The sequence below is a fragment of the Dipodomys merriami genome, unplaced genomic scaffold (genome assembly GCF_024711535.1).
Source record: "Dipodomys merriami isolate MVZ:Mamm:240054 unplaced genomic scaffold, mDipMer1.0.p SCAF_670, whole genome shotgun sequence".
Classification (NCBI taxonomy): Eukaryota; Metazoa; Chordata; class Mammalia; order Rodentia; family Heteromyidae; genus Dipodomys; species Dipodomys merriami.
The window spans coordinates 329,736-343,045 of NW_027206258.1; the positions used below are offsets into that span (position 1 = coordinate 329,736).

General features: G+C 41.8%; 1 protein-coding gene across 5 annotated transcripts in view; it reads left to right on the forward strand.

Moving 5' to 3' along the window:
- The window catches only part of LOC138815810 (fermitin family homolog 2), a 74,375-nt gene that overhangs the window by 23,007 nt on the left and 38,058 nt on the right, over positions 1 to 13,310 (forward strand). For all 5 annotated transcript variants that reach the window (XM_070005163.1, XM_070005162.1, XM_070005166.1 and 2 more), the window contains exon 3: positions 5,110 to 5,343. In XM_070005163.1, coding sequence (XP_069861264.1) covers positions 5,110 to 5,343 — 234 coding nt within the window. The remainder of the gene's footprint in view (positions 1 to 5,109; positions 5,344 to 13,310) is intronic.

Sequence of the window (13,310 nt, forward strand, 5' to 3'; positions counted from 1 at the left end):
TGATATCAGAAATCTTTCGGTACCTGTGATTTAACTTGTGCCAGTAGAAATAAGCTATACTGTAAAATACTAGACAGCTTGAGTCCTTTGATGCAGTCTTGCATTGCCAGGCACCAGTGGCTCACACCTGTAATCCTAGCATCTCAGGAAGATAAGATATAAGGAACAGGGTTCAAAGCCTGCCTAGGCAGGAAAGTCCATGAGATTCTTATCTCTAAAAAGCTGGAAGTAGAGTTGTGGCTCAACTAGAAGAATGCTAGCCTTCAGGGGGGAAAAAAAAAGTTCAGGAACAGTTCTCAGGCTTTGAGTTCAAACCCCAAGACCAGCGGGGGGGGAGGGGGGTACGGGGGGGCGGGGAAGAACTCTTGCCTTGAGACACCCTTCTACTTTTCTCCCAGTGGTGGTGCAGTTAAATGTTTTTTGATTAGCAGTTGGCTCTTAAATTTACTTAGGCAGTTGCTTCTCAATTGGTGTATGATCACTTTTCTCAGCGTTTTTTGCTACTGGTAGATAGAATGGAATATAGTCTAGGGTATCCTAAGGAAAGCCACTTGTGGGACTTCTTGTGGAGATACTGTGTGAGTGGAGCTTTAACAAGAAAAACCAAAAATATTCCTTGAATCTGCCATCTCCTTTCTGTGCATATGGTATCCATCTCTCTGTGCCTTATTATAGAAAAGCTGCCTGTATTCCTCTTTATACTTCCTCACTGTGCAGCCATTGTGTTTCAGGTAGGCATTGTTCCTAGTCTCACATTCATTTTGGCATTCTGTGTTACTATACTATACTATACTATACTATACTATACTATACTATACTATACTATACTATACTATACTATACTATACTATGGTTTTCTTTTTCTGGGCTTGGATTTTGATCTCGGGGCTCTGTTGGCTTGCTTTGCTGGCAGGAGCTCTACCATTTGAGCCACACCTATGTCCCAGCTTTTCATTGGTTATTTTGGAGATGGAGTCCCAAGGACTTTTCTGCTCCAGCTGGTCTGACTCCCATCTGATTAGCTAGGATTTTTTGGGGGGGGGGCGGGTCTGGTCGTGGGGCCTGAACTCTGGGCCTGGGCGCTGTCCCTCAGCTCTTCAGCTCAAGGCTAGCGCTCTACCACTTGAGCCACAGTGCCACTTCCAGCTTTTCTCTTTTTGCTTATGTGGTGCTGAGGAATTGAACCCAGGGCCTCGAGCATGCAAGGCAAGCGCTCTACCACTGAGCCACCTTCCCAGCCCCCCTGACTAGCTAGGATTACAGGCGTGATTCACTGGAGTGTGGTCTTTAGTGATTATTTTGAAACACAAGTCACCCCTGCTTAAAGCCCAATTAGTCTAATGCTAATATTCTATAGTAGTAATTACTTTATAAGTAATGTTGATGGGGTTGGTGTAGTAGGTGGAATCTTAAAAGAATGCCATCAAGGGACTGGGAAGGTAGAGTAGAAGGCTCAGTGGTAGAGTGCTTGCCTTGCATGCCTGAGGCCCTGGGTTCAATTCCTCAGCACCACATAAGCAAAAAGAAAAAAATCCAGAAGTGGCGCTGTGGCTCAAGTGGTAGAGTGCTAGCCTTGAGCTGAAGAGCTGAGGGACAGCGCCCAGGCCCTGAGTTCAGGCCCCATGACCGGACCCCCTAAAAAAAATTAAAAAAGAAAAGAATGCCACCAAAACATCTACCATTTAACATGTCAAAAACTCCCACTCTTATCCTCTACTTTGCTGCCAGAATGCTTATTTTTCTGTTTCTGTTTCTTTTTTTTTTTTTGTCGGTCGTGGGCCTTGAACTCTGGGCCTGGCGCTGTCCCTCAGCTCTTCAGCTCAAGGCGAGCACTCTACCACTTGAGCTACAGCGCCACTTCCGGTTTTCTGGTGGTTTATTGGAGATAGGAGTCTCACGGTCTCTCCTGCCCGGGCTGGCTTTGAACCGTGATCCTCAGATCTCAGCCTCCTGAGTAGCTAGGATTACAGGCGTGAGCCACCAGCGCCCGGCCTCTGTTTCTGTTTCTTGACATTCGGGATAGCCTCTGTTTTTTTGTCATCTTAGTGCTGTTACCAGCCAGTCAGAGCCTCTTCCCTTCTGTGGTAAACACCACCCAAACCACCTGGTACATCTTGTCTAGCTTACTAGACAAGATGGTGGACACAGGTGCATTCGCTGCCCCTTTAATGAAAAACTTGAGGTAGAATAGATGAGAAGAGTCAGCTTTAAAGGGAAAGATCCTTTTGTGATTCATAAACGTGCTAACTGGGTTTTCCTCTCCCACAAGCTTTGCTAATACCTGGGCACATTACACATTTGCTGTGAGATGGACATCAGAAAAGTTTGTCTTTATGAGGACACGGTTTAATGCTTAATTAGTAGAAAGTTGCAATATTATTGTATCACTATCTGCGTAGGTCCAGAATGGCGTTGCTTATAGCAGGGAAAGTCTTATGTAAAACTCTAGAATCAGTATGGTGTTGGGAGTATTGAGGGCCATAGAGTCTCCATCAGGAACATACCTATGTTGTCATACAACCATGGAAGCAATTATAGCCAGCCAGTATCTGGACAGATACTCCATAAAACTCATCACTTATGGACACAAATTTGAATTTTGCAACCAGTTAAAAATATGAAAACCACCCTGAGGTAGAAGGCAGTTAATAGTTTGCCACCCCTCAGCTTACAGTAATGACATCCGTTGATGTAGTTTTTTTTTTTTTTTTGGTCCGTTCGTGGGGCCTGAACTCTGGGCCTGGGCACTGTCCCTCAGCTCTTCAGCTCAAGGCTAGCGCTCTACCACTTGAGCCACAGCACCACTTCCGGTTTTTTTCTTTTTGCTTATGTGGTGCTGAGGAATCGAACCCAGGGCCTCAGGCATGCAAGGCAAGCGCTCTACCACTGAGCCAACTTCCCAGCCCCCGTTGATGTAGTTTTGACTTGAGTATAATTTAGACTTGGAGTCCTTTTAGAATGTAGACTGTAACTTTTCTGGTTGGCGGCACGTTGCTTCTTTGTCAAAACTTATCTGTAACTTACGTTACATAGCTCCATATCAGAATTAGGTTTTTGCCTTTATGTTTAGATCTCTTGCTGGGCTGACCACATTGTTTTGAGTGTGTCCCTTGTTGTGACTTTACAGCATTGTTTCTGCCCCGCTACTGCTATAGAAGCAGCAGCACTTCTTCCAGGCCTTGAACCATCTGCTGAGCCTCACCCACCCCACAGTTATGGGAGGCAGATTCCTAATGTGTAGCAGATTTTTGTCCTCACTCACGGGCATTTCTGAGCTTGCTGTGTCTCATTACCGGAGCCCGTGTGTGCCAGAGAGGGAGAGCTAGCAACTGAACAGCCCCAAGAGCAACCTTTAACCTGCCTTCTCTTTGCTTCACAGGTCAGTTTTAAGACATGTTCTACCTGGTTCCTCAGGACCAGCTTCATTTGTCTCCCAACAGTTAATGAACCCTTAAGTTACCTTTCTGCCTCCAGGGTTTCACTCCAGTGTTTCTCACACATGCTACAGATATCCAAGTTCTCATCTCAGTGTTGCCCTTTGGGGGAACCCAAATGATAAAACTTAGTATTTTGGGACCCAAACTGACGTTTGCATGCATGCCAGTGTTGGAGCTTTTGTTTTGTTTTGTTTTTGTTTGTTTGTTTTTGTCGGTTATAGGGCTTGAACTCTGGGCCTGAGTGCTGTCTCAGCTCATCAGCTCAAGGCTAGCACTCTACCATTTGAGTCACAGTCAGTGTCTCTTCTGGTTTTCTGAGTGGCTTATTAGAAATAAGAGTCTCATGGGCTTTCCTGCCTGCCTGGCTTTGAACTGCAGTCCTCAGATCTCAGCCTCCTGAGTAGCTAGGATTACAGGTGTGAGCCACCCATGCTGGGCTGGAGCTTTAACTTAAAGTCTGGATGCTGTCCTTTAGTTTTTTCACTCAAGACTAGTACTCTGTCACTTGTATCACAGCTCCATTTCCAGTTTTTTGGTGGTTAATTGGAGATGAGGATCTCACAGACTTCCCTGACCAGGCCGCCTTTAAACCCAGATACTTATATCTCAGCCTTGGGAGTACTAGGAAGGTCCTGGGTCTTAAACTCTGGGCCTGAGCACTGTCCCTGAGCTCTAATTGCTAAAGGCTAGCACTATACCATTTGAACCACAGCGCCCCTTCCAGCTTTTTCTGTGATTAATTGGAGGTAAGAGTTTCATGGACTTTTCTGCCCTGGCTAGCTTTGAACCACAATCCACAGATCTCAGCCTCCTAAGTAGCTAGGATTAAAGGCATGAGCCATGCACGGGAGCACAGTTCAGATAGTTTTATTAGTATTACAGTTCTTTCCCTCCCTTTCAGCCTCTGGAAAATTAAGTAGTTTACTTAATGTTGATGTTGATACTAAAATTTGCATAAATGACTGGATGAAATGTAGGGAAGAAGATTGTAGTTAAGACAGGCAGAAATACTGAAATTTCAGTATGGTGTTATAATCACAAGTGATTACTTGTTAAAACACATTACGACTACTACTATTTTTATTTTTGTTGGTCGGGTACATCAGCTGATTCCATCATTTGGCTATTGTGAACAGGGCTGAAGTTAACAGGTATCTTTCTAATATTATGATAAAATATTTTTTCAATGCATAGGGAAATGAAAGTCTACTCATGATATGTTTCTTCCATGTGGCTTACTTTTAGCATACTCTCTTAGTTTAAGATACTGCCTGTGAACATTGCTGTTTCTAGGCTGCTCTTCTACACCTACAATGTTGGGGCTTGTTCATTTTGATTCTCAGTTTCCTGCACCAAAATATATATCTGCACCTTATATACCACAGCCTTTCTACCTGTTTGAGAATGCTTGAAAGCTGAGCTTTTACTCACCAATCCCTTTCTTTATTAATCCTCCTGTTCTAGCCCCAGGGTTCTATTTGTCTACCATCCTGAGTATTCACTCTGAGCTACCTTGTATACTTGCTATCTAAGGCAGACAAGGTTTTTTTCTCAGCACATTTACTGTGTGTTATTTATATTAAATACCTAGTTAAGTTTACTGTGTTTACATTAAATACCTAGTTTTCTATTCTTAAGTGTTTTGCTTCTTTATATTGTTTTCTTTCTGTAGATGTAAAAAAAGATTGGTCTGACCACGCTCTGTGGTGGGAAAAGAAGAAAACTTGGCTGCTTAAGACTCATTGGACATTGGATAAGTATGGCATCCAGGCAGACGCCAAGCTTCAGTTCACCCCACAGCACAAACTGCTCCGCCTGCAGCTTCCCAACATGAAGTATGTAAAGGTGAAAGTGAACTTCTCTGATAGAGTCTTCAAAGCTGTGTCAGACATCTGTAAGACCTTCAGTAAGTTTCGATTAATTCTTTATTAAACTCTACTTCATGTGATGTTACATATGACTGGTATCTGGTATTTAGCTCTTCTAAGGTGTGGGAATTGGGGTAACCTATGGTTTTTGTTTTTGTGTGCTCATACACCTATGGGGTAACCTATGGTTTTTGTTTTTGTGTGCTCATACTGGGTTTGAACTCAGGGGCTGGGCACTGTCCCCAAGCTTTTTGTTCAAGGCTAGCACTCTATCACTTGAGCCCCAACTCTACTTCTGGCTTTTGGTGGCTAATTGAAGATAAGAGTTGTGAACTTTCCTGCCCAGGCTGGCTTTAGACTGAGATACTCAGATCTCTGCCTTCTGAATAGCTAGGATTACAGGCGTAAGCCACTGGTGCCAGCTGGTATAAGTTATGTATTTTTATGTATTTTAAATTTTGATTTTAATATTTAAAGTTCTTAATGCTAATTTAAATAAATGTTGGATTCTGGTCTAGAATTGGCATATTTCTTGCTTTGTTCCTTCTGGTGATCTAGTTGCTTTTATGGGCAGGGGAAAGACATTTGCAGAGGGCGTTTCCTCCACGCAAGTCACTTTGATTGTAGTAATTCAGGCAGATAAGGTCAGGGAGTTTTTGGAGTTTTCCTCCACGCAAGTCACTTTGATTGTAGTAATTCAGGCAGATGAGGTCAGTTCCTTCAGTGAAGGCCTAACACTCTCCTGAGGAAATGACTCTTGAGTGTTGTCTTCCCTAACCCTTGTCCAACTTGAACACTCCTTACTCACTCTCTTTATACTGTCTGAAGTACCCAGTGGATTATTTTTGGCTGACCCAGTTATGTCAGATGACCAGAAGTCATCTGATCTTTCTCTAATCTACCATCAGAGACAGCATGAACCGCTGTCATTATCACTAGTATATACTTCTACTGTATTCTTTAAAAACAATCAATTCATGATGCATTTAGTGACTTTGTGTTTTGATTCCAAATAAAAGGGCTCTAGCCTTTTCATGTTGTGTTTTAAAATGATAACTAATAATTTAATAATAATGATAAATGATACTAATTATTAATGTATTATATAATATATTATTTATACTGGAGGGAGGAAGAGTGAACAAATTCAGTTACTGTATTCAGTGTACATTATGTAAAAATTGAACTGCATAACTTGCGGATAGGGTTCGGAGGAAGAAAGAGGAAGAGAACGAACAGTGTACTCAAAATTAAGCCTCTGTACAACTACTTTATAAAAATAATATAAAATAATCATGAATATATTATAAAATAATACATTGAATATAATATAAAATAATCGAGAATATAGACATAGTAAATTTCCCCTTCCTACAAGTAACTTTTTTCTTAAGTTTAGTGATTTTTTTCTAGTTTGTTCTTACATGCTGAATTTTTTCCATTAAAAGATCACTTTAGGGATTGGAGGCATGACTCAGTTGGTACACTAGTAGCCAATGAGTGAAAGCAGCTACTATCCAGTTTGAGTCCCCATCATGGACCTGCACCAAAAGAAAGAAAAGGATCACTTTATATGTTATTCATTTATTTATTTATTATTCTGGTCCTTGGGCTTGAACTCAGGAACTGACTCTGAGCTCTTTTGCTCATAGCTAGTGCTCTACCACTTGAACCACAGCTTCACTACTGGCTTTTTGGTGCTAAATTAGAAATAAGAGTCTCATGGACTTTTCTGCCTGGCTGTCTTCAAACCTTGATCCTCAGATCTCAGCCTCCTGAGCAGCTAGGAGATTACAGGAGTGAGCCACCGGTGCTCAGCTATTTTGTTTTGGTTTTGGTTTTTTTGTGTGCCAGTCCCAGGACTTGAACTCAGGGTCTGGAGCTATCCCTGATCTTTTCTGTTCAAGGCTAATACCCTACCATTGAGCTATAGCTCCACTTTTAGCTTTTTGGAGGTAAGAGTCTCTTGGACTTTCTTGGGCTGACATGGAACAGGCATCCTTAGATCTCAGCTTTCTGAGTAGCTAGCATTATAGGCATGAGCCATCTGTGTTCAGCATAGAACATAACAACCACTTCTTTTTATTATTTGTATTCTCAGTATAAAGCATAGCGATGACCATTAACTGAAGAATAAGAGAAAATTATTAAACATTGAGTCATTATATAAACAAATAAATGAGAATCACTTAACCCCATCACTGAGACTGTGTGGATGCCTATAATCTCCAGCTACTTAGACAATCGGGAAAACTGCAGCCTGAGCCAGCCCAGGCCCCACTGCTTCCCCTCATTCCCGCCCCCCTCCGCCTTGCAAAGTTCAGTAGACTTTTTTTTTTCATCTAAGCTACAGAGGAAAACATAAATAGGATTGTGATCCAAGCCAGCCCAGGCAAAAAGCACGATCTTATCTCAAAAATAACTAGTACTAAGAGATAGCAAAAAGAGAAGGAGGTAGAGCATCTGCCTAGCAAACAAAGCTCTGGGTTTAAAATTCCTCTACCACTCAAAAAAAAAAATCAAAACATGAAGGGCTTTTAAAAAAAAACAAAACACTTTTTTTTTTTGGTTGTGGGGCTTGAATTCTGGGTCTGGTCACTGACCCTGAGCTTTTCAGCTCAAAGCTAGTGCCTACCATTTGAGCCACAGTGCCACTTCCGGTTTTCTGGTAGTTAATTGGAGATAAGAGTCTCACGGACTTTCCTGCCTGGGCTGGCTTTGAACCAAGATCCTCAGATCTTAGCCACCTGAGTAGCTAGGATTACAGGCATGAGCCACCAGTGCGCAGCTTTTTTTTTCTTTTTTTTTTTCTTTCTTTGTCAGTTGTGGAGTTTTGAACTCTGGGCCTGGGTGCGGTCCCTCAACTCTTCAGCTCAAGGCTCGCTCTCTACCATTTGAGCCACAGCACCACTTCAGGTTTTTTCTGTTTATGTGGTGCTGAGGAATCAAACCCAGGGCCTCATGCATGCAAGGCAAGCACTCTACCACTGAGCTACTTTCCCAGCCCACTTTTTTTCTTTTAATTTTTTTTTCTTTTCCTTTTTTTTTACTTCTTTTGTTTGATTTTGGTGGCACTAGGGCTTCAACTCAAGGCTTCATGTTGCTAGGCAAGTACTCTATCACTTTACTCTTATCCCCTAACCATTTTTTTTTTTTAAGTCTGCTTTAGACAAGATCTTGCATGTTTACTCCGCCCAACCTCTGTCTGCATTCCTCCCACCTCCACCTCTTGAGTAGCTGGCATTACAGGTTTACACTACCACACATGGCCTAGCTTTTTTACATTTTCATTTTATTTTTTTGTTGGTTGTGGGCCTTGAAAACAGAGCCTGGGCATTCTCAGCACCACATAAGCAGAAAAAGCCAGAAGTGGCGCTGTGGCTCAAGTGGTAGAGTGCTAGCCTTAAGCTGGGACAGTGCCCAGGCCCAGAGTTCAGGCCACATGACCGACAAAAAACAAAACAAAACAGCAAAAAGCCTGACTGGAAGCATGACTAAAATGGTAGAATGCCAGCCAAGAAAACAAGCCAGGTGAGCTTGAAACTTATTTCAAACCCAGCTACCAGTCTCATCTTCCACCCTCCAAAAGAAAAATAAAAAACACTGTTCACAAATAAAGCTGTATTAGATACTATTAGATATAGTCATGTTCATTTTCTTAGCTGTTGTCTTTGGTTGCTTTTCCAGAGTTGAACAGAGCTACAGATCCAAAATATTTGCTATCTGGCTTATAGAAGAAGTTCACCAACCCAAGTTTAGCAATTAGGAGATGCTCTTGTGGATTATTTTCTTTCCATCACTGGAAATTGAATACTGACGTGACTATGTATGCATATTCTCAGGAATGATTTTTCCTAATATTTTAAGTTAATTAATATTCAAGCAAACTAATCAAAAACATAAAATGAATTCACTTGAGTGCTAGTCACCATGGTTCAGTTAGTTGAACTCTCTTGGGTCCATTCTTGTGGCAGTTGCTTAATGTTAAGTGCAGCAGAATAAAAACAAAGGAAAGCTGACATTTCCAGTTACCAAATACATTGTTACTTGATAGCCTTTCTCAGTCATGGGAAGGGCATGCCAGCTATGGGAAAGGGACAGTGAAGCAAAGCTGGAAGAGTACTTTTTACTTAAAGGGAAATAATCTAGTTTTGCTAAAAAGCTTTGTGTGTGTGTGTGTGTGTGTGTGTGTGTGTGTGTGTGTGTGTGTGTGTGTGTGTGTGTGTGTGTGTGTGTGTGTGTGTGTGTGTGTGTGTGTGTGTGTGTGTGTGTGTGTGTGTGTGTGTGTGTGTGTGTGTGTGTGTTTGCGTGCACACATGTGCTAGTACTAGGGTTTGAACTCAGAGCCTAGTATGCTCCCTTGGCTTTTTCGCTCTGTACCACTTGAGCCACACCTTCACTGCCAGAAAGTTTTTATTAGTTAAAAATTAATTTTCTTTTAAATTTAACTCTTAGAAATGGTCTACAAAATGATTAAGTGAATTTTAGTTGCTTTTTTACTTTCTAATTGTGAAAGAGACACTGTTAGCAAAAAATTCTGATTTCTTTTATACAATGCATATTTAAACTAAATAGCTTTTTTTGGTCAGTCGTGGGGCCTGAACTCTGGGCCTGGGCGCTGCCTTCAGCTCTTCAGCCTAAGCTGAGCGTTCTACCACTTGAGCCACTGCACCACTTCCAGTTTTCTGGTGGTTTATTAGAGATAAGAGTCTCAAAGACTTTCCTGCCCAGGCTGGTTTTGAACTGCAATCCTCAGATCTCAGCCTCCTGAGTAGCTAGGATTACATACCTTATTGTTCCATCTTGGATCATGGACTACTTAGCTACAAGGGAAGCTGAGAGAACATAAATATCTAATGTTCACAGTTTCCTTATGCTACAAACAAGCAGAGGAGAAGAGAGTTAAGAACTAGTAAAGTCAGGGACTGGTAGCTCATGCCTGTAATTCTAGTTACTCAGGATGCTGAGATCTGAGAATCGAGATTTGAAGCCAGACCAGTCAGGAAAGTCCAAGAGACTCTTTATCTGCAATTAAACCTCCAGAAAATCAGAAGTAGCATTGTGGCTCAAAGTGATAGAGCACTAGCCTTGAGTGAAAAGTGATAGAGCACTAGCCTTGAGTGAAAAACCTCAGAGACAGCACTCACGCCTTCAGTTCAAGCCCCATAAGCAACAACAGCAACAACAAAATGGTGTGGTACATGCCTGTTTCCAGCTACTTGGGAGGCAAAACAGGAGGACCCTGAGTTTGAGGCTAGTCTGGACAAATTAAGTAGTGAGACCTTGTCTTATAAACAAAAGGCTGGGGCTGGGAAGGTGGCTCAGTGGTAGAGCGCTTGCCTTGCATGCCTGAGGCCCTGTGTTCGATTCCTCAGCACCACATAAGCAAAAAGAAAAAAGCCGGAAGTGGCACTGTGGCTCAAGTGGTAGAGTGCTAGCCTTGAGCTGAAGAGCTGAGGGACAGCGCCCAGGCTCAGAGTTCAGGCCCCACGACCGGACCCCCCCAAAAAAAAAAAAAAACAAAACAAAACAAAAAGGCTGGGGTATGTGGCTAAAGTGGTAGCGTGCTTACATAGCATTCACAAGGCCCAGAGTTCAATTCCCAGTACCAAAGGGGGAGAAAACTTTGACCAGTTAATCCATCAACAGGCCTGCTTGCATAGTCAGTAGAACTGAGCAAAAGTCACAGAAGTTGGGGATGGTGGGGGTGGGGGGAGGGAGGAGGGTAATACCTAAGACCTTGCATAAGTTGTATCCTTTAATTTTACTTAACTTTTCATCAGTTTTCTTAAGGCATTCTTTAAAATGAAATAACCTTGCTGTGTACCAGTGGCTAACACATATAATCCAAGCTACTCAGGAGCTGAAATTTGAGGATCATAGTTCGAAACAGTCTAAGCAGAAAAGTCTGTGAGTCTGTTATCTCTAATTAACCACCAGAAAACTGGAAATGGAGCTGCGGCTTAAGTGCCAGAGCACTAGCCCTGAACAAAAAATCTCAGTGAGAAAGAAAAGGAAGAAAGGAAGGGAAAGAGAGACTGAGAGAGGGAAGGAAAGGAAGGAAGAAGAGAAGAGAAGGGGAGGAAAGGAAAATCTTACCAGAAAAATTCAGTTCATTTTTACAGTCATGCACCAGGATGATGTGACATGTTTTATCACTCTGAAAAGTTCTCTTCAGTCCTCTTTACCCTTCTAGCCTCAGCAACCACCAATCTGCCTTTAACCAATATGATGTGGCCTTCTTAAAAATGTCACATAAATGGTATGGATCTACTAGCTTAACAGCAGCATGCTTTTTGGCCTTCATGTTATTTTACATACCAGTTCATTTACTGTATAGTATTCTCTTGTGTGCATAGACCTATTTTGTTTATTCACCAGTTGAAGGGCACATGGGTTTTCTCCAGTTTGGGCTATTATAAATAAAGTTCTGTGACCATCTACACATAAGCTTTGTGGGAATAAATTTTGCATTGAACAAATAGGTATGAGTAATAATTTGGGGTGAAATTTAACTTATGTTAAAATCAGATATGTTTTCCTGAATTCCAGGAAATGGAGATAAGGGTTATTTATGCTGTTGGTGGTAGTGATGGTGTTTGTGTGTATATGTGTGCATTTTTTGTTTGTTTTCTTTTTCTGCTTATTAGGGGATTTGGGCAAAGGGGGAATGTAGAAAGGGAGTGAGGAAGGTAAACAAGTGTGTTCATTCTATACTATGTGGAAAATGAATTATGCAACTTGTGAGCAGAGACAGAAGGGGAAAAACAGTCTAGGCACAGAAATTAGGCTCACCTAGGTATTTTTATTTAGTCTTTCAAGGTTGGAATTTAGGTATCAGCAGAATTGATGACTTCCTAAATTTCTGTCTTCTTTTTTTCCTCTTAGAAACCATTAGCAAAACAGGCACTGATGGTCCACACCTGTAATCCTAGCTACTCAGTAGTCTGAGATCTGAGGATCACAGTTCAAAGCCAGCCCAGGCAGGAAAGTCCACGGGACTCTAATCTCCAATTTATCACCAAAAAAATCTAGATGTGGAGAAGTGGCTCTAGTGGTGGAGTGCTAGCCCTGAGCTTAGAGATAGTACCCAGGCCCTGAGTTCATACCCCAGGACCAGCACCAAATAAACAAATCCTCAACAAAACTATTAGCAAAAAATAAGTTCTCTTCAAAGTTATCTGACCTCTCCTAACTTACCTCCTCGTTGCTCACCCTGCCCCCACTAGTATATTGAGTGTGCCAGGTCCTGGATTACTTTCCTAAAATCAGTTTATTACATTATTTCCACTGTAAAGTCTCTTCACAGCAATAACTAGAGTATTATTCCATTGTATACTGAAAGTGTAGAAATCTTAAGATATGTCTTTAGAAGTCTGCATACACCCGAGGAGGCCTTTTGAATGTCTAATCATCATTTGCTGTCCATCCCTATATTTAGTAGGGGCACTAGCTGTCATCTAAAGGGTGACAGAAGGTACAGTATTTAGGGATTGAGTAAACTTTCACATATTGTGATCTCAAAGATCTTTTCCCTGGGGCTATTCAGGTTTCTTTTTTTTCTGAAAGATCATAAAGATGAGTTATGTGTGTTGAGTCCAGTAATGGAGCAGGAATGGAATGTTTAGCAGACTGTTTTCCGTAGTCTATTTCAGTGCCTCTATGCATGATGTTTGGCCCAGTGAGTCAGTTGGGTGTCCCCATCAGTGTCTTCTACTTACATGTCTCCATACCGATGAGCCATTTCCTGTTGTTTCATCTGGCTTCTGGCTTCTGCCTTTCCTTTACATTTTTTTCTGACATTGCTTATCTGATGCTTTGTCTCCCACTTACACACACACACTTTAAAAAAAACATGCAGGCTTCTACTTCTTTCTGTGTATGTGACTTTGGGAGACTGGTGAAAATAATGCACAGGCTCATATTCTTATCCAGCCAGAAGCTTTCAGGGAAGATTTAAGGATGAAATAGGGTGAATCAAAGTACATTGTTTGTGTTTTTGAAA